Below are 17,944 nucleotides of genomic sequence, written 5' to 3' on the forward strand. Positions count from 1 at the left end.
GAAACATTGCATTAAAGAATTATGATTAATTTATTAGGAGCTTATCACATAACAACAATTAATTAACATGTATGACATGAAAAATGCATAAATTTATAACTTTATATATTATATCCATTAGAAGACATGAGACTATATAGTATAAAAAGTTTATTTCACATTATAAAAAAATTATATGGATAGTTGACTAGATTAATCCTCCTCTGCTTCTAAATTTATACGGCTACCAAATTTTGCATATAGTTGTGTTTTTAACTCAGTTATAATATTCTTCAAATCGACACATTTACTTTCCAAATTAAAGATTTCCTTTTTCTTCTTTTCTTTAATCTCATCTAAGTAATTCTAAAATCATGAACAACAGGAAGAATATTAAATATGTTATCATTTTGTATGAAAATAATAGCAATACTTGTCTCCAAGAACACTAAGTGTGCTATTGAGAATTATGTACCTGTGTCTTTTCTAAGTCTTCATAAATAAAAACTTCACCAATGTAATATGGAATTTTTGCATCTTCATCCAAAAGAACTATTTCATCACATGCATCTTCTAAGTTCTTTAATTCATTCTGCAAAAGGCAGTACAGTATATATAAAATTATACATGTCCAAATAAGGTTACAAGAGGTATGAAGTAAGAACTAGCGCTAAATTAGTTAATACCTGTTTAACTTTTAATTCTTCCTTTAAGTCATCCATTTTAGCATTCTGTCTTGCAAATTTATTAATTTTTTGTTGATCTTCGTACGTAATATAAACATCAGAGTCCTATAACGCAAAATAGGTTAGATTTATGTTTGTAAAATAAAATGTAGGTGATTCTTAGGTACCGGTTGGAATCCAGCTTGAACGTTTTTTCGTGCTGACATATTTGTTACTTGTATGCTATAACTGTTTAATTCGCAGTTTAATGGCAATCTAAATAACAATTTTGAAACAATAATGTCTAGTTCTAATAGTCACGACTCACAATATTATTTTATGAAGCTAATATCTTTAAAAGCGACTAGTGGTTGTTGGAAATGCATCAATGAGTGTATTCTTTCTAAAGGCGCTTGTGCAATTTATCTAGCTAAGTAACATAGATACATACATTTTTTAACAAATTAAACTATTTTTTCTTAACTGCATACAAAATTAACTATTAAGACTATAGAAATTAATAATAATAAATATGACTAATTTAATTATATGCATTATTTTGTTAATAAATCTTTAAATGTTCTTTTGCATTAAATCTAATTTGCCATTTTTATATTTTCTGTTATTAATTTTAAGTAACATACAATTTATTAATGAATGGAAAAGATAAGTAGAATGAGTACATTATTGTTTAATATATAAGAATATGTATATATATATATATATACACACATGACAAAAAAGAAAATACAAAGGTCCCACCGAGATTTGAACTCGGATCGCTGGATTCAGAGTCCAGAGTGCTAACCATTACACCATGGGACCTTGTGAAATTTCTTTTGTTATAAACTATTTATATAGTTATTTAGAAAATTTTAAATTTAAACTTAAAAATGTTTTTTTTTGTTTATAATAATTTTCGTTGTATACATTTGCATATGTACATGTACATTTAATCATGAAAAATGGAAACTTACGATTCAATGCATTTATTTATATCGATATTACATATTACATATATATATTTATAAATATATATTATGTACTATTTTTTGATTTATATAAGACATAAATTTATAATTTTTACAAAAAATTACTTACATTTTACAAACAATCTAAAATATCACTAATACATACAATGTAGCACTTTTTATTAGTTGGTATAAGATAATAATAGATTTATAAAGTAGTATTAACATTATTTACGTATTTAATTTTTTGATTCTTCGTTGTCATGAATTATTTCTGTTGTTAAATGTTTGTTTTCTGTTATATTTGTTTTATCAGGGTTTGTCACTTTTTTTTTCTCGATGGAAGCATTTTCTTCCTCCTGTTTTGTGGTATTTGTGGGTTCTTTGGTGTTACATATTTCCAGTAAATTATATTTTTTAAATTTATAGTAATTTGGAGCAATAGACATAAGACAAAAACCACGTATCATTTCAACAATTACAGCAAGTTCTGGGTTTTTCAAATCTGCTTTATTTCCAGGATTTTTTTTGTTTATTATTTCTGCTAAGTCTTCGATTACTTCATCTCTGTGTATATTATTGTTACTGTGGCGACTATAATAAAATTAGATTGATATTTATATTAAAAGTTCAATAAAGTTATAAACAATTTGTAGATTAAAAGACCTACTTGAATACAATACTAAATGTTTTTGGTTCCTGTGCAAAATATTTTTCAAGCATTACATCTGCTTTAGATTTAATGTCATTCATATTTGCTTTACAGATAACTTCAATTGGAAGTAATCTTAATAAAAATCTTGTGCGTTGCTGTTTTGTGTTATCCAATTCACTAACAATTTTAGTAACTAATTCTAATGGATTTGTCAAAGTACTTTTTATAAAAATTACATTCTTCACACCAGTATCAACTACCTAATAAAAAAATTATAAATATCTGAAGTCTTTCGAAGACAAATATATTTGATAAATTCACCTGGAATCTTCTGGCATTTATTGTCTTTGAATATTCTGCTTTTAATTCATTAATTTGTTTGTTTAATGCAACTGAAATATCATCTTCGTTATCAATGTTCTTTGTCTCACTCACAGAATCATCTTTCTCAGATTTTTCTTTGGAATTATCATTATCGAAGTCCTTGAATTTAAAAAAGTTTGACACTCTTATATTACTACATGTGTTTATATTATTGCTGAATTTCACTGTACCTTTGTGGTAACTGGTCCATAAATTTCATCAGCAAATTCATTAAGTAATTTATAAGCATCGCGTACACATTCTTTTTCAGAAAAATTGCATGTGCATAAGAAACCTTTTATACCTGGTTCCAAACTGAATTGTTTACGTCTTTTTTGGTTATAATTATGATTATGAAAGTAACTCTCTTTTCGCTTTTGGACGTACATCCTTGCTAGAAACTCCTGTATTATGGATTTTACTTTATTTATTTAGAAGATGAAAAGATTTCCTGAAAAATATATTTTTATTTTGTATAATAGATAATAAAAACAAGCATGTGGTACTATTTACTAATATATACTGTGGAGAGCTGTGCAAATCTAATAAATCAAATGTTGTAAAATTTTTAATATTAGATTTTATGTATATTAAATATTTACGCTTTTATATAATAAAATATTTTCACATTAATTATTCAAAATATGAAACTAATTATACTTTTTAAATGACAGTTTATTCGTATGTTTGTAATTACATGTAAATACACCCAACTTATTCGTATATCATTCGATCTAAGGGCCCTCTTACTGTACCTATATGTCACTTCCAATCATTTTCCAACACTACTTTCTATGTAATTTATACATAGTATATATAAATATAAGGTTAAACTAAATTTACAATAGCATCAGTTATATAATACAATTTTTTATTTTTCTATATAGGTATTAATAATATGTACAATTGTAGAAATATGTAAAAATATATAAAAAGTATATAAAAAAACATAAAAATACGTATTATGCTAAAATGTGTGAAATATATTAATATATAGTTAGCTAGTCGAGTTATAAATTTCGGCACCTTAACACCAAAATTATGTTAGGCGATACGCTTCATCGTAATGACATCACAATAATAATAGAATATATTACAACTTAAAGGTGTTTCATTTTAACATTTCGGCGGACTGTATTACAAAAATCTTCTTTGTGTTTATATCATAAACAATCTTTTGTTAAAAAGTTAAAAAAAAGTGAAATGATCGATTCTTTATCTGATGTGAATTAATTGGGTCTTTATGATCTTTTGTGTTTATGTTGATTGTAATAATTCTCTCAAGGAAATTCTTATATCTCTATAATTTTCATTTTTTTTATAATATTTATATTAAAGAAAAATTAAATAATATAAAAGAAAGTTATTACTGTTTCTTTTATTTTCATTTGCAGATTTTTGGATTGTTCTATTACATTAGCTTTGCTAACTGCATCATTGCATGTTTCGACGACAAGATTTAATGTTATTGAATTGGTTATAACATTATGATTTGTAATACTTTTATTTTTATTTTGAATAGATCTTGTTGACATTTTATGGCACTTTATTAAGGTTTTATAAATAAGGTTTATAAACTTTTACTATTTACTTCCTGAAAAGCTTTTTCTTCTACAAACTTTCTATCTCTGAATGTAAAATTTAATTTTTTTTTTTTTTTGTTATTAACATAATTTCGATCAAATACTATTTTATTCCAAAATTTTATTCCAATATAAGTGTCTGTTTAAACTTTCATCTGAAAGTAGTTCTATGTAAAATATAGATCAATGGAAACAAGAGATAATATGTATTTCTAAGTCACTTATAATTTTATCACTTTCAGTCTTAGTATAAGTTGGCTATGTAGTATTGACAATAAACTGAATGTGTATTTGTTTTTATTTTATTCTGTTCATTATTTTTTACTCTCATATAAATACATTGCCCATCGTGTAATCTAATCGGAGCTGAAAAATTCCAAGAGGAAGCTCTCAATGATATTGAGTCTCTGTTGCTAAATAAAATTATGAAGCAAATAATATGAATCTTTTACTACATTCAGGTATAAAATTTAGCATATTTTCATTTAATATCTACTATCATGATGATTTTTTCAGATTTATTTAATTGTGGTTTCTTATCTTTTGGTTCTTGAGTATCAGCTATAATTTAAATATAATAATTTATCATACATATGAATGTTTTAATTTAAATGAAAATACATATTTAATTCAGTACAATTCCTTTTTTTTGTAATATCTGTATCAAAATTGTCATTGCATTCAATACCTTTCCTACTAATGTTACTGGGAATATATAGTTCATTGTATTTATAGATGTGGGAGTATTTAATTCTTTATGTCAAAGTATTTTATTTATCCTTTCCTTTCTGTTTTTCTTGAAAATTCTCAGTTTATTGAGACTTTACACTTCTATTCTTTTCAAGTCCTAAAAGTAATCTATACTCATAATCATATTCATTTATTAATTTTATGATTTTAAATAACTTCTTCTGATTACATTAATAAATAAAAATATTACTTCATTTATGTCATTTATATAAATTTATATAAATATACGAGTTCATCGCAAGGAGGTTATAATTCATATTGCCTCCAATTTCTTTTAAAACTTTTATATGATTATTCGTAAACTGAATTAAATTCTTCATTAGGATCAGGAAATTCAGAATCTATAATCAGGAATTTTTTATTTTGGAATATTTACAATTACAAATATATAATAATTAGCAATATTGTTATTATTATATATTGATATTTTTTAATTTAATCTTTGCTATACATTCCTGTGGAATTTATTATATTTTCCCGCGTATTTTTCCGCGGCAATTTTAGATCGTAACACATAAGCAAATAAACAATTACGATTTCACAGTACATAAAGATAAGTGATACCAATACATATTTAATCATATTATTATTATTTTATTATATATTATTATTATATTATTTTATAATTATATTATTATATTATTTTAAACTCAGTAAATTATGAATGGAAATTTTTATTGATAAGAATATGTCAATTCTTTTTCATATAAAAAGATAAAGATTAATTTGAACACTATAATAAAAAATTATTTTAACTCAATTTTTACGTAACGGTATTTAAGAATTTGCTGCCGAGTAATGTCGTCAAGTATATGTGTTCTGCATTCAGAATAATTGATTCAGAATTGTTTCAGAGACTGCTTCGAATAACAAAGACCATTTGTGGTATGCAGAACGAATTTAGCTAGATATAAGAGTAACGTCGGAACATTTTATAGATTGTAATATACTTTAATTATATTGACATAAATTAGAAAAGTGTAGTACTTACATTTAGATATAAAAGTAATTTTATTTTAATATTAAATATTACTTTTCTTAAAAAAATATATATATATATAAATATAGGAAATATCTGATAAAAATTTTTGTGAGATTTGTGATTAGAAATAACATTATTACTATGTAATATCTTCAATGCATTGTATGTATATTTTTACTGTTAGTAGATGTATTTAACTTTGACAAGTGTATTTTCGGCATCAGGCAAATTACACGTCAGTCTGTGGCGTGGCGTCACGAGAATAGCATCGTGGGGTAAATTCTCGTCTCGTTCAGAAATAATATCTACCTATGTAGTACGTACTGTTAATGTTATGAATCTGTGTATGACTACAAATATTTATTTATAAATATTTTGAGTGTTCCAACATTCAGACCCCAATGAACTTAGGTAATGTAGTTTTGTTAATAACTATGTGTTAACTCTACTGTTAAGAGAGAAGCATTAATATTGTTATGAGTTTTGAAGTAAACTTGTGTAAACAAAGAAGTGAATGAATAAGTGTTTGGTTATGAAAGCTTATGAACATCAACTGAAACGTCGTTTCATTTCCTGTAAGGAACCCTTGCTATAAGACAATCAGCCACTGTGAATCCGGTTTCTTTAAAATTGCGATCAATACTGTTCTGTTTGGGTTCTCCTAAGTGAAGCGAGTGAGCGATACCGCTCTTCGATTATGTTTGTGTATATATATGTATGTATAACTGAAATGTCATGTGCTTCTTTGTAAAGCAAGAATTGAACTGATAATTAGTTTCATAATAGTATACAGACGATAAATAGTGATAGTAAATTGAGAAATGTTCGAAAATTTGTAATTTAATGATGAATTAATAGCGTAGACATTTTTTAAGCGACTTTATTTATGAATCACAAAATGACATGCTCAAATTTGACGATTAAATATTTACCAATTATTTTGCTACATTAGCCGATTATTTTTAAAGATATTAATTCAACTATTGTACTTCGTCATTGTTAGCGTATTATTTGCTTTCATAAATCCAGCTTTATAAAATACTAAGTTATAGGTATAGTCTATTGTTTATCGTTTTCTTTCCCGTCAATGGGAACTTTTTATTAATCTGCGGTAGTTTTGTGTGACGTTGGTTTCTCGGTTTAGATAACAACACGTATACTCACGTTTGTTACCGTAATAATGTCCTCGGTGATTTTGTAATTTCTTATTTCTGTTTTATTGTGAAGACGTTTACTCTACACATTCATTAAGAAAAATCTTTTCTTTTGTTACATTTCGTTAAGTTTTATATCTCTCGTTGTTAATTTAGTCTTTCCAGATAATATCTTTGGTAATAAATTTCTGTCTTTTGAATGTTAAGATTATATTGCGAATTTAATTATTTATAAGATTTATAACAGATTTTTCTCTATACCAACAGGTACGTGGCTATACGATCTATCGCATATGAGTTAGATAACATATGTTTGAATTACGTAGAATCACATATAGATCAGTTATATCGAGTTCAGTCACTTGTAACGAAAAGCAATGAAATATGCAGTCCTCTTTACCAAGCCAAACCATTGGCTGCATCGGAAAATGTACTTCTGGACTAAGTATCCATGATTTAGATCAGATTACAGATAATATACATAAAACTCTGATTCATCCACGTGGAAGGCAGATTTTTAGAAACTTTTTGGAACAACGTGGTCTCACGGACAATCTCAAGTGTTTGGCATTGTACGAAACATGTTTGCAGATTATCACAGAAGAGAAAAACTTTTCGTAAGTAATCTATTTCTTGTCAAAAATAATAACAATCGAGTTTTAAGAAATACATATTATTTTTGAAGACTGTCTTTTAAATCATTTTCTTGAGAAAATTATCTTTTAAGCGGTAGCCATTTTTGAAATGTTAGGCTTGGAAGGGAAACGCTTTTATCAGTCGATAAAACAGTTAACTGATAAGTGAATAATGAATTTCCAGACACTCGAAAAAGGGAACAACACTGGAGCCGTTAATCAACAGAGTTATGCAAGTGAAAGAAATAGCTGAAGATTTGGGCGGTGTACGGCAGATAGATATGGAACTTCTACAACGTTTCAATGAAGCGTTAAATAGCAATTCGAGGGATTCTTTACTCAGCATATTAGCAGATACCAAAAATCGGTGTCGCGATCATTTGAATCATGTTCATGAAAGTTTCAAGCAATATGCATCGAAACCGTGTCCATTAATTAAATAATTAATGAACATATCTTTTTTTTTTTGTATCTTCGTGCCTTTAAAACTTCATTCGTATAGATACAGGAAGTTATTCTCCATTTTCTTTAAATGTGTAAAAGTTAATACGTGAAACATGTTTCATGTAACAATCTATATATGCGATGACGAATGTCGTATATTTTTTGTATACTTTTACTCATTGAAGTTGCGATATCGTTATACTGTGATTATTTAAATTATGTAATTTAATAAAAAAAGAAGGAAAAATTAAAACTCGATGATTTATATTTTTGATAATTTAAATGTTATCCCGAATATAACAGCAAGAATGTAGCAACATTCAAATGCTTCTTCATTCATATCGGTATTCAATTAATTGATATTTGTTAGATATGTTAATTATGAAATGTATCAAGAACGTAAGGAAGATTCTCGCGTGCAAGCAATGATTGTAAAAATAAATAATATACGCAATACCATAAAATCTTTGGAGGAAAGTTTGATGATTACCCGGAGCTTAGAAGCGGAGCGATGGCTACGATACTCAAATTTAAAAGGAAAAAACAAAATAATGATGGACGATCTCAGAAAAGCAAATAAACGCAATAAAAATATGCTCAGTATGTGGGAATGTTTAAACCGTGAGGAACAATAACGTTATTGACATTATGTTTGTAGATTTATTTCGACAGAGTGTTACTGACATTCGTCTTGGAAATGATATTACGTTGCCAGATTCTTTGAAAAAGGAAGTACAAAGATCTTGGCATCAAAAGTAGCATTATTTATTATTTACATTATAACACAAATTAATAAACGTTTAAAAAATTTGATGTTTAAAATATTTACTAGGTATGATGCTTTATTAACGCGCAACGAGCAATTAAAACGAGAACTTAATTCACGAAATTTGCTTCTTAAAGAAAAAACGCAGGAGGTACATAATTTTGTACGTTTTAACATATTTCTGTTAATTCTATCGCTAAAATTGATCGATTCTAGATCAGTAGTCTTCAACAAAAATTATTAACGCTTGGTGATAGACTCGTCGAACGGAACGAATCCGTGGAAAGTATTTGTAAAAAATACTTGACTTTAAAAAGACGAAAAGATGAGCAAGAAATTTTGTTACGTGGTTCTATCGAAACGTTACAGGTTGAAATATTTGAAGAAGCGAACATTAGATAGAAAATATTCAATAAACATTTTGAAAACTGAAAATAATTATGTATTAGGATACATTGAGGAAATCAAACGACGGGGCGTTCGAAAAAGATTCTGAAATATCTTCGATACTCGGTAAAGATGCGTTGTCAGCTCGAGAAATTCGACGTAGTGACGGGCTGGCTTACGAAAATTCTTTTTTAAGAGTTCTTCTGCAGAAAGCGAAACGCAGTTACAAAACTAGCGGAAATAGCAGCGCTATTTCTTTTGATTAAACCGTTTAGTCGATTTTCCCGAAATTGTAAGCTCTGTTCATTTTTTTCATGAGAGATTTTACGTGCAAACTTTTCAAAGATAAGATCCGTAAAACCATACAGTTGCAGAGTTCGAGCGGGTTAAGAAGAAGATCGTAGGTGGAAACATGAGGGTCACTGTTTAAGAACATCGGAATTATGCAACTCTAAAGGTAATAACCGGATGAAAGAGACACATTAAATTAAGTTAGCGGCGATCGATGACAAGTGCTTCACTATAAAAGCAACAACTTTGTTCAGACTAGTCTTACTTGGTGCTGATTAGCACTGAGAGAACTCAGGGTTATCTGATTGTTATTAGTCTTCGTGTAAGTTGATCTTTTTTAACCGATTAATAAATATTCGATACTTTAATTCGTTGACCTCTAATTCGTTTTTATAGGTGTAACCGATCAGTGCGATAAAAAATATAACGACAAAACATCGAATCTGAACAAGATTTCGCATTTTCGAAGCAGAAGGATTCAACAAGTGTAAAGTTGATAAAACATCATGACGAAAATATACGAAGCATTCTTCATGCTCTATACCTTTCTTTTCTCTCCGCTAATTATTTTACTATTGATATGCTCGTACTTTTATCGTCGAATCGTAGAGATCGTTCTAAGGATACAATTGAAGGATAAATTCGCTGGTCTTCTTGATGGGACGGATTGCGTTTGGGCTGTGGAACAATCATCGGCACTTTCTGTGAACAACATCCTAATGATCTTAGAAAAAGATGCTCGACATTCGAACGCCAACTTCTTGGAGAGTTTTCGAGATTTGGCAAAAAACCGTATAGTGTGCTCGTCTTTCGAGAAGTTACTGTATAAGAGAAAGAGAAAATTCGGCTACTATTTCTGGGAGAGGAGCGAAGAGATCGATCTGAAAGGACGGATCAGATGGTTGGAATATGAGCGTGGGAACTGCGACGGATCCTGTGACAATATTTATAACGGTCACTTGAAAAGAGTTTTGTCGAACGTTTGCAATCAGCCTTTACCGGAGAATCATACAGCATCCTGGGAGATTTTAATTGGGAAATGTTGTCCCAGGTCGAGTCATCATTATCTTCGACGAATGGAAGAACGTTTGACGAGCAAAATCAAGGTTCCTATTTTGTTTCGTGTCCATCATTCCTTAGGCGATGGTATGGCTCTCCTCAAATTCTTTAGGGACATTATTATCGACAAAGAACCGGTCCCAGAAACGTTCTTGCAGTTGGAGCATACGAGTTTTAGAATGAAGAGCGAGAAAACGAAGAAGTCAAATGTGACAGTACCTGTGACGAATCCTGTGAATCCTTGCTTGAACATCGACAACAGCTTAAACAGCACTACATTTCAAAAGGATGTTACGTCGGCTACCATGCCGTTCGTTTATTTAATGGTGTTTCCACATGTCGTTAAATTATTAAAGAAACGGTTCAACGAGGGACTAGAGTACCTGCGAAATGTTACCTTGGAAGAATTGAGACAGGAAACGAGACTATTTCTAATGGGAGAACGAGATAAATTAAATACTTTTTTCTCGGAAATTGTTTGGAAAAAGGTGCAGAATTATTTAAAAATGACGAAGATTATCATAAATGCTCCTGGTTGCTTGATTCAACAAGCTTTTCGTAGCATGGACAAAAGGTTTGTTTATTCGTTCACTAACTTTTCTTTCCAAACACGTTAAAAATATTATAAAATGTTTTATCGTAGCGCACTCCATGGAGCAGAATTATCAGGTGAAAAATTGATCTCTTATTGGCTCGAGGATGATTTCAAGAACGCCTGCAATCAGAGGCTGTTTACAAAGATTCAGAACATAAGAAGCATCACAGGCGCAAGATTTGGAGACGTACTATTAGCTGCTCTATCCGTTAGTTTACACAAGTACTTTCTTCGAGTAAGTGGTTACGTATTCTTTACCTGTATTTGAATTTTCTTCGCCAATAGTTGTTTCTACGTTAATTTAAATTTTACAGATGAACGAACCGGTTCCAACGAAATTAAGCGTCGTTCTACCGATGAAAATCGAGGAATGGAGCGAGAACCTTCCGTTGCAAAATAATTTCTCAGTTGGTATATTGCCGCTTTGTATTTCGCAGATAAACGGCAAACAGCTTGCGGATCCACGTGAAAATTCTCAACTTTTAGAACGCCTTGATGCTATTAAGAGAGCAAATGATTCGCTCAGAAAGAGTCCTGATTACAAAGTGAATTTTTTGGTCATGAAGTATCTCACAGCTGTGCTGCCTGATAAATTTTTACGACCGATTTTTAGGAGTTACAGCACGATGGTGTTTAGCAATTTAGTTGGTCCTCAGGAAGTAAAACTGATGGGCTATCCTTTGAAAAATATCGTTTTTTGGATACCAAACAGGTTACAAGTTTTTCTATGCCATATACTTCCTGTCATTTTATATAATGTTTTAATAAAAAAAAAAAAAAAAAAAAAAAAGATTGGAAGTACCACAGCTTTCAGAGTTATTGCTTTCAGGAGTTACACGGGGATTGGATGTTCGTTGTTAACTTATCGGGGTTATTTGCACTTGTCTTTGATCGCTGATAAAGCTTTGGTGCAAAATGAAAAGGCTCTTACAAGAATCTTGGAGAACACTGTGAATGAAATTGATAATCTTTACGACAGGCTAACTTTATCATTTTTTTCGAAAAAACTTCATAGGAGTATATCAACACCCACAAAGAAAGGTAGGTCAAACGAGAAGAACTTAATAAAAAAGTATTGACATAATTTTTTATACTTTCAGCAATCGGTGTGTTGTAAAATCGTGGAAGACATTTGTATCTCTTATTTTTTTTGTATTCATTATTCACATTTTTTCATAAAATTTTATTTTATAATACACCGGCAATGTTTTACCATTGCATTTTATCATATAAAATCGTTGTAAATAATTGACGTTTATGCTGATTGTGAGACTCGAAGAATTATGCGTATTCTGATTTGTATTTTTATTATATATAATAAAAAATATATTTTCTTAAACATATACGTAAGTGCTCTATCTTAAATGCTTTCTGAAATATTTTGTAAACACTATATGTAGAATGAAATATATTATTAATTAATAAGATTATACAATTTTTTAGGTCGTAAAAAATAATGCGTATACAATACATAAAATAAATGGTAAATTCAAAGTTTCGTATCTATATTTCTACAAAGATATTTAAAGAGATCATGAAACTTTTTAATTATCGATCTATTGCTCGTACCATTTCTTCTTAAATATTATCTTTCCAAAAACGAAGAAGAAAGTCAGCTCTCATCGATTCGTTTTCAAAAATAAATAAGGCCAGAAAACAATGTCAAAAAGGGTATTAAAAAAGGAGAAACTAGTTCGTCGACGATTCGTAATTTTTGGTGGTGCATGTACTATCGAGCTTGTTTTGATACGATGAGTTAAAATATATTTCGCTTTGTGTTGACCTCTCTTTTCTTTTTTACTGTATTCGCTATTGCAATCAGACGAAATATCCACATCCTCTGAAGTCGTCTCGATGTATTTTCGATATTTCAATGACCTGTTGATAATCACATGTAATTATCGTGACAATCATTATACTCTGAGTTTCAAGTAGATAATTTTAAATATATCGTTTTAACCATTTTTTCTTTCTGATTTCTTCCGGGGACGAACTCTTTAAATCGCTGTTATCTTCCTGTTGATTTCTGGAAGCTGGATTGTGTTCGCTGCACGATTTGCAAGGGCAGTTCAGTTTCAAACTTCGTAGAATTGTTAAAACGCGAGGGTCATCGATGCTACTAATAATAGCCGGGGATTCGTCGGCCGATGTTAATCCACCATCCTCCGCTTCTTCGTCTGCCTCTAACGTCGAAGTTTCCTCTTTGTTCCAAACTATTCTAGATAAGATGAATGTTTTTGAGTCAATGAATATTTTTCCCTTGATATAGATTTTAAAAATTATCGCGTGTACTTGTATCCTTTTGTAATTCGTTGAAACGAACCACATCTTGTTTATGAATACTTTGTTCTTCTTTACTGGATGATTTTTTTTTCATACTTTTTTCTGAGATATCGATGCTTTAAATTCATGTTTAATTATTACAATAAATGTTCATTGATAACAGAATGTAATTATCTTTTATTTTATTTTTTAACTAACTTGTCAGTAGGAGAGTTTGTCGTGGAATTTTTCAAGTGAGAAGATTCTTTCGTTTTTACTTTTTTCGTCTATCGCACAAGTAATTTATTACTGTTTAATCTCTAGCCTAATTTAATTTTTATCTTTACGTATATTACATTACCGAATGTAGTTCATAAAACGTATGAACTGGAAAAACAGCTATCTTCGCACGAGGAATTTTACTGCCCTTGATTTGAACTGATGATTTCTTTTTAGCAATTTCATAATCTTCTGACGTCTCGTTTTTCATCTGTTGTGTCATTTGACTATTGGTATCATTCTCAATCGCCTCTTTCGTATCCTTGTACGAAATGTTTTTAGCGTCCACTACTAAATTTTTCTAAATATAACGAATTTACATGTCACCATAATGAAGTAAAGTGATTTTCTTAATCAAAATAAGTTTTAAAATTAAGTTCAAGAACAAAATTCCGAACGAGCGAGGTAGGAAAAAGATGTACAAACCCTCAACGAGTTTGACAAATGTTCAACGTTATTGATATCATTGTTGGTAATATTCTCTTTTTCTCCGATATAATTTTCTTTCTCAAAGATACTGGAAGAGGCCATCGTTTTTTGATTAATCCTACTGGGTGATCGTTTATGTGTTTTGATGGGTGAGGCGTTCTTTTGGATCAGCGACTTCGTCCTGAATTCCTGAGATCTTTTCTGAAAATTCTTTCTTGATATAATTCGTCCTTTTAAGCGAGTCTTTAGAGCTTTCTTTCTAAGTGGAACTCCACTAACCATCACACCACGACCTATATTCTTATAATCTAGTAAATTCGGTACATCCGGTTGACTGATAGCAGCATCGTAATCGTATGTTATATGTGGTTTTACTGTTCGGTTTCTCACGGTAATGCGCGGGCTACGAAATCGTTTGGTCGTTGGCGTGTCTTGGGTCCCACGTTGCGATCTAGCGCTCATTGTTTCTTCAACATGACTATAATTCCGTCTGAAGTAAATTAACATTTCTTATTATTTATATTATATTATAGGTTGCTAAAAATGCGGAGGTCAAATTTGCATTTACAAATTATTCGAAAAGTGAGTTTTCTTTGATATTTTAATATAGAAACTTACACGGAAGCTAATGATTCATTTGTAATAGGTTCTACTTTCTTTCTCGCGTTTTTGCGATGCTTGAGTTTATTCCAGAATCTTAGAATGGCCTTTGTGGATTTGCGCTCGACTTTCTTCAACGACAAACTCTTCTGATCAACAAGATTTACACATTCAGCCTGTTTATCGCTCCATTTCGACTCTATTTCTCGCGTCTGCGATACAAGCGAGGTGGAGTGATTGGATCGACGACGAAAATGCGACTGAAACCGGAAATGTGTTTTCTTGAGATTCGCCAGTATTCTCGATGGTTGAGTTCACATTTTCCGGATATACGTAGAAGTGTGAAGGATATTTTTGTGTTATGTAGTTTGGCGTTTGTGGTTAAACAAAAGAGTTTTGCATAACATTTCAATGCTAACTCGTTGATCGCTAAGGTACATGATAAAATTTCGCAATAAAGTAAATTTTAAAAATACCTTAAATACTTCTTTCTCTTTTATTTCTAGTTGCTATGAAAATTATATTAAAGCATTATATTATTATTATATTATAAGAATTATATTATATATATTATATTATAAGAAAGTATTCTCAATATTTTTTTACAATATAAGTTACATATATGTATTATATACTATTATTCTATTACAATAGAAAAGGACTTTACACGGAGAACAATATTAACGTTGCTGACTAATATTGCTCCAAATTTGTTATCTTAACGTCGGTCTATGCAAAAGAATGCGAAAAACGAGTCTTGAAATTTTTTCGTAAGTTAGAAACATTAATGCCGCTGTGAGAATGGTTTGCAATAATTTCGCTTCCATTCCTTTGTATAGTCCTCTTACTCCTTGTTTCCTGAAAATAAGAATTCGCATTGAATACAATTATATTTGTGTCATTTTATAAAAATATTACTTACTTTAATATGTAAAATAGAATTTCTAAGCTACCAGCGTCTGGTGGCAGGTTTGGATACTTATGACCATGCTAGAAGTTAAAATCATGCTATATGTACAGTCTTTATGAAAGCTTAGAAAATAATTAAAATAATGTAAATACATACTCTCAGTTTCGTTTGAACTAATTGCAATGGATAAGTTAGTATGGTTGCAACCGCTTTGGCTATAGCACCAATAACAAAGAATGTCCATGCAGATGGTTGTACACCATGTAGAGATGCAAGAACTTTTCTTTTAACAGTTTCGTAAGTCATAAACTGAATGGCTGGATTCATAACTAGCATCAAACTTGGCAAAGTTCCAGCCCAAAGCTGTTTTAAACCTTCGTATTTCCATATATACATAAGACCACCTGAACAGGTAATGTGCCATAGAAATTCATTAATTTAACAATAATTCATTTCTAGTACTTACAGTTATTTTCTAGATTAAGCGTAATATTTACATAGATATAGACTATATTTTTATAAAAAATTAAACAGTATTTATTGTACACGTGTCAGAAGTTGAACTTCATTCAAAACTTATTGATACCAATTTATTAATTCTGATGTCACAAAAACGTACCGTATAAGGTATTGTAATAGTTATTTCTTTCCTGAGTGTTGCTGATGCCTCTCATTTTCAGTCTAGTATTTACTACCCATAATGGTGTCGTTGTTAAAACATTAATTACACCTAAAACAATGATTTTTAAGCAAAAACTTTTTAAGTGATTTTTATTAAATACCATACCTGCAATTGATGCAACCAGTAGATCATTTCCAGCTGATTGATTCTTGCTTGCTCTGAGCATTTTCAAGCCATGGAATGTGTAGAAATAAACAAAGTTGCTAACACATAGACTTTGAAGAACTGGTACCATTCCCCTGTACAAGGTGGCTCTAGGATGTTACCATAAATGCAACGAAATTTTTATTTCAATAATTATGATTCATTAAACGTATTATAAAACAAAAAAACTTACGGTCCTTCCTTTGCAGCGAGATCACGGATTGTAGCAAGTGTACTTTTCGATTCTCGGTCTTCTTCCACTACAACAAAAAATAAACTTTGATAATAATGTGTAAATGTCTAAATATATGTACGTAAATATCTATTGTATTTCTAGGATTTTATATTGTTTATGTTTGGCTTGATCGACGTACCACGTCTCTTACACGATACTGTAGGTTAGAAGATTAACTACAAGGTTATTCGTGATAGTTAGAGATTAATTATGTAAGTGTTATATTAATTTATCAATTAATTTGAATTCTTTCATGAAGACATTTTACTTAATGCAATTTTTGCGCAATATACTCAGTCAGCGGTGCGAAAATTAATCTAATGTTTTATGTCATAAACACTTGTATCTATTCTAAATCTGTCGTTTTCAAATCTATCGATTCTTTGAAATGCATTTAGCCAATGTACACAAACATACTACTATAATCTTTACGAAGTATGTGACTTTTATTTAACGATTATTACAAATAGGTCAAATATATAATTTTTTAATATACTTACATTGTAATCTGCTTCGTACTGTATCTAAAGGAAAAAATATTGTCATCGCAACAACGCCGCCCTGTAAAACACCATAGCCAAAAATTAATTTATATACCACTAAAGATTTAACAACTTTTCAAAATTCTTTAATGTATACTTACAGCAGCGCCGGATACCGCGTGAACTAGTGTTTCATAACTGAAAATGCTTCTGTTGCGTTCTCCGCCACCCATTTTTACAAATCATTCGCTTTCGTAAATTTATTTATTAGAATGAAATTCATTCGAGTTATATTAAGTATTCCTTACTGAATCGTGTTATGTTATAACATCAATGATTATTCTGTAAATATATACATATTTGTAAATTTTAATTTCAAATCAACTAAAATAAGAATACAATTATCATTTTTATATGAAAGACATCGCGATAAGCAGCTCGATTTTAGATTTAAATTATTCACAATATTTATAAATCGAAAGATCAATCGAGTCAATCGAACCAATCGATTAAATGATATAATCGATTAATTTACGTATTTCTACGTATCGATATAAGTTACAAATTCGCTTCATAATTCTAAATCAGTTTGAAATAATGTTGTAATGTTTGTAATATATATAATAATCTGTTAAAACTTCG

The 17,944-nt window shown here is 29.7% G+C and overlaps 7 protein-coding genes and 1 non-coding gene across 12 annotated transcripts in view; 3 read left to right on the plus strand and 5 right to left on the minus strand.

Moving 5' to 3' along the window:
• Positions 1-13: 13 nt before the first annotated feature.
• Pfdn4 (prefoldin subunit 4) overlaps positions 14-17,944 on the minus strand; it is a 42,562-nt gene continuing 24,631 nt past the window's right edge. The window contains exons 2-5 of the mRNA XM_072022137.1: positions 833-953; positions 666-770; positions 455-571; positions 14-345 (exon numbers count right to left, since the gene is read on the minus strand). Coding sequence (XP_071878238.1) covers positions 193-345; positions 455-571; positions 666-770; positions 833-871 — 414 coding nt within the window. The 5' untranslated portion in view covers positions 872-953 and the 3' untranslated portion in view covers positions 14-192. The remainder of the gene's footprint in view (positions 346-454; positions 572-665; positions 771-832; positions 954-17,944) is intronic.
• Trnaq-cug (transfer RNA glutamine (anticodon CUG)) lies at positions 1,398-1,469 on the minus strand. The gene has a single exon. It is a non-coding gene; the product is annotated as a tRNA-Gln (tRNA).
• On the minus strand, positions 1,618-3,551 carry LOC139997965 (THUMP domain-containing protein 1 homolog). 4 transcript variants are annotated; one of them, XM_072022120.1, is made up of 5 exons: positions 3,348-3,551; positions 2,825-3,084; positions 2,592-2,753; positions 2,286-2,530; positions 1,618-2,209 (listed from the first exon to the last, which is right to left on the minus strand). In XM_072022120.1, the coding sequence occupies exons 2-5, from the start codon at positions 3,020-3,022 to the stop codon at positions 1,855-1,857; spliced, it is 960 nt and encodes a 319-aa protein (XP_071878221.1). In that variant the 5' UTR covers positions 3,023-3,084; positions 3,348-3,551; the 3' UTR covers positions 1,618-1,854. The 4 variants fall into 4 exon arrangements, with proteins under 4 accessions (XP_071878221.1, XP_071878220.1, XP_071878219.1 ...); XM_072022119.1 differs by having other exon boundaries at positions 3,294-3,551; XM_072022118.1 differs by having other exon boundaries at positions 3,236-3,549.
• LOC139997974 (uncharacterized) lies at positions 6,076-8,434 on the plus strand. 2 transcript variants are annotated; one of them, XM_072022136.1, is made up of 3 exons: positions 6,076-6,264; positions 7,370-7,719; positions 7,922-8,434. In XM_072022136.1, exons 2-3 carry the CDS (start codon positions 7,487-7,489, stop codon positions 8,178-8,180), a joined length of 492 nt encoding a protein of 163 aa, XP_071878237.1. In that variant the 5' UTR covers positions 6,076-6,264; positions 7,370-7,486; the 3' UTR covers positions 8,181-8,434. The 2 variants fall into 2 exon arrangements, with proteins under 2 accessions (XP_071878237.1, XP_071878236.1); XM_072022135.1 differs by having other exon boundaries at positions 6,077-6,359.
• LOC139997979 (uncharacterized) lies at positions 8,568-9,671 on the plus strand. Its single transcript, XM_072022147.1, has 5 exons — positions 8,568-8,781; positions 8,840-8,936; positions 9,014-9,098; positions 9,164-9,316; positions 9,397-9,671. Exons 1-5 carry the CDS (start codon positions 8,568-8,570, stop codon positions 9,598-9,600), a joined length of 753 nt encoding a protein of 250 aa, XP_071878248.1. The 3' UTR covers positions 9,601-9,671.
• LOC139997948 (uncharacterized) lies at positions 9,820-12,622 on the plus strand. Its single transcript, XM_072022058.1, has 6 exons — positions 9,820-9,947; positions 10,022-11,258; positions 11,328-11,514; positions 11,594-11,991; positions 12,109-12,320; positions 12,380-12,622. Exons 2-6 carry the CDS (start codon positions 10,132-10,134, stop codon positions 12,394-12,396), a joined length of 1,941 nt encoding a protein of 646 aa, XP_071878159.1. The 5' UTR covers positions 9,820-9,947; positions 10,022-10,131; the 3' UTR covers positions 12,397-12,622.
• On the minus strand, positions 13,019-15,386 carry LOC139997978 (uncharacterized). Its single transcript, XM_072022146.1, has 4 exons — positions 14,868-15,386; positions 14,247-14,739; positions 13,903-14,082; positions 13,019-13,492 (listed from the first exon to the last, which is right to left on the minus strand). The coding sequence occupies exons 2-4, from the start codon at positions 14,709-14,711 to the stop codon at positions 13,463-13,465; spliced, it is 675 nt and encodes a 224-aa protein (XP_071878247.1). The 5' UTR covers positions 14,712-14,739; positions 14,868-15,386; the 3' UTR covers positions 13,019-13,462.
• Pmp34 (Peroxisomal Membrane Protein 34) lies at positions 15,431-17,606 on the minus strand. The gene is made up of 8 exons (XM_072022122.1): positions 17,464-17,606; positions 17,321-17,381; positions 16,779-16,845; positions 16,547-16,695; positions 16,379-16,489; positions 15,916-16,163; positions 15,772-15,839; positions 15,431-15,707 (listed from the first exon to the last, which is right to left on the minus strand). Exons 1-8 carry the CDS (start codon positions 17,533-17,535, stop codon positions 15,563-15,565), a joined length of 921 nt encoding a protein of 306 aa, XP_071878223.1. The 5' UTR covers positions 17,536-17,606; the 3' UTR covers positions 15,431-15,562.

This window comes from Bombus fervidus, chromosome 2 (assembly GCF_041682495.2).
Source record: "Bombus fervidus isolate BK054 chromosome 2, iyBomFerv1, whole genome shotgun sequence".
Classification (NCBI taxonomy): domain Eukaryota; kingdom Metazoa; phylum Arthropoda; class Insecta; order Hymenoptera; family Apidae; genus Bombus; species Bombus fervidus.

Coding starts and splice junctions, on each gene's coding strand:
- LOC139997965 (XM_072022120.1), bottom strand. CDS start 3,022: ATGTACGTCCAAAAGCGAAAAGAGAGTTACTTTCATAATCATAATTAT. Junction 2,531..2,591: donor TAAATGCCAGAAGATTCCAG/GTGAATTTATCA, acceptor TTTTTTTATTAG/GTAGTTGATACTGGTGTGAA. Junction 2,210..2,285: donor ACATTTAGTATTGTATTCAA/GTAGGTCTTTTA, acceptor ATTTTATTATAG/TCGCCACAGTAACAATAATA.
- LOC139997974 (XM_072022136.1), top strand. CDS start 7,487: ATGCAGTCCTCTTTACCAAGCCAAACCATTGGCTGCATCGGAAAATGT. Junction 7,720..7,921: donor ACAGAAGAGAAAAACTTTTC/GTAAGTAATCTA, acceptor ATGAATTTCCAG/ACACTCGAAAAAGGGAACAA.
- LOC139997979 (XM_072022147.1), top strand. CDS start 8,568: ATGTATCAAGAACGTAAGGAAGATTCTCGCGTGCAAGCAATGATTGTA. Junction 8,782..8,839: donor ACGCAATAAAAATATGCTCA/GTATGTGGGAAT, acceptor TTATGTTTGTAG/ATTTATTTCGACAGAGTGTT. Junction 9,317..9,396: donor GTTCTATCGAAACGTTACAG/GTTGAAATATTT, acceptor ATTATGTATTAG/GATACATTGAGGAAATCAAA.
- LOC139997948 (XM_072022058.1), top strand. CDS start 10,132: ATGACGAAAATATACGAAGCATTCTTCATGCTCTATACCTTTCTTTTC. Junction 11,259..11,327: donor TTTCGTAGCATGGACAAAAG/GTTTGTTTATTC, acceptor GTTTTATCGTAG/CGCACTCCATGGAGCAGAAT. Junction 11,515..11,593: donor TACACAAGTACTTTCTTCGA/GTAAGTGGTTAC, acceptor TAAATTTTACAG/ATGAACGAACCGGTTCCAAC.
- LOC139997978 (XM_072022146.1), bottom strand. CDS start 14,711: ATGAGCGCTAGATCGCAACGTGGGACCCAAGACACGCCAACGACCAAA. Junction 14,083..14,246: donor ATTTGTCAAACTCGTTGAGG/GTTTGTACATCT, acceptor ATTTCGTACAAG/GATACGAAAGAGGCGATTGA. Junction 13,493..13,902: donor CGTTTTATGAACTACATTCG/GTAATGTAATAT, acceptor TATCTAGAATAG/TTTGGAACAAAGAGGAAACT.
- Pmp34 (XM_072022122.1), bottom strand. CDS start 17,535: ATGGGTGGCGGAGAACGCAACAGAAGCATTTTCAGTTATGAAACACTA. Junction 16,846..17,320: donor AGTACGAAGCAGATTACAAT/GTAAGTATATTA, acceptor TTTTTGTTGTAG/TGGAAGAAGACCGAGAATCG. Junction 16,164..16,378: donor CTATTACAATACCTTATACG/GTACGTTTTTGT, acceptor TTACCTGTTCAG/GTGGTCTTATGTATATATGG.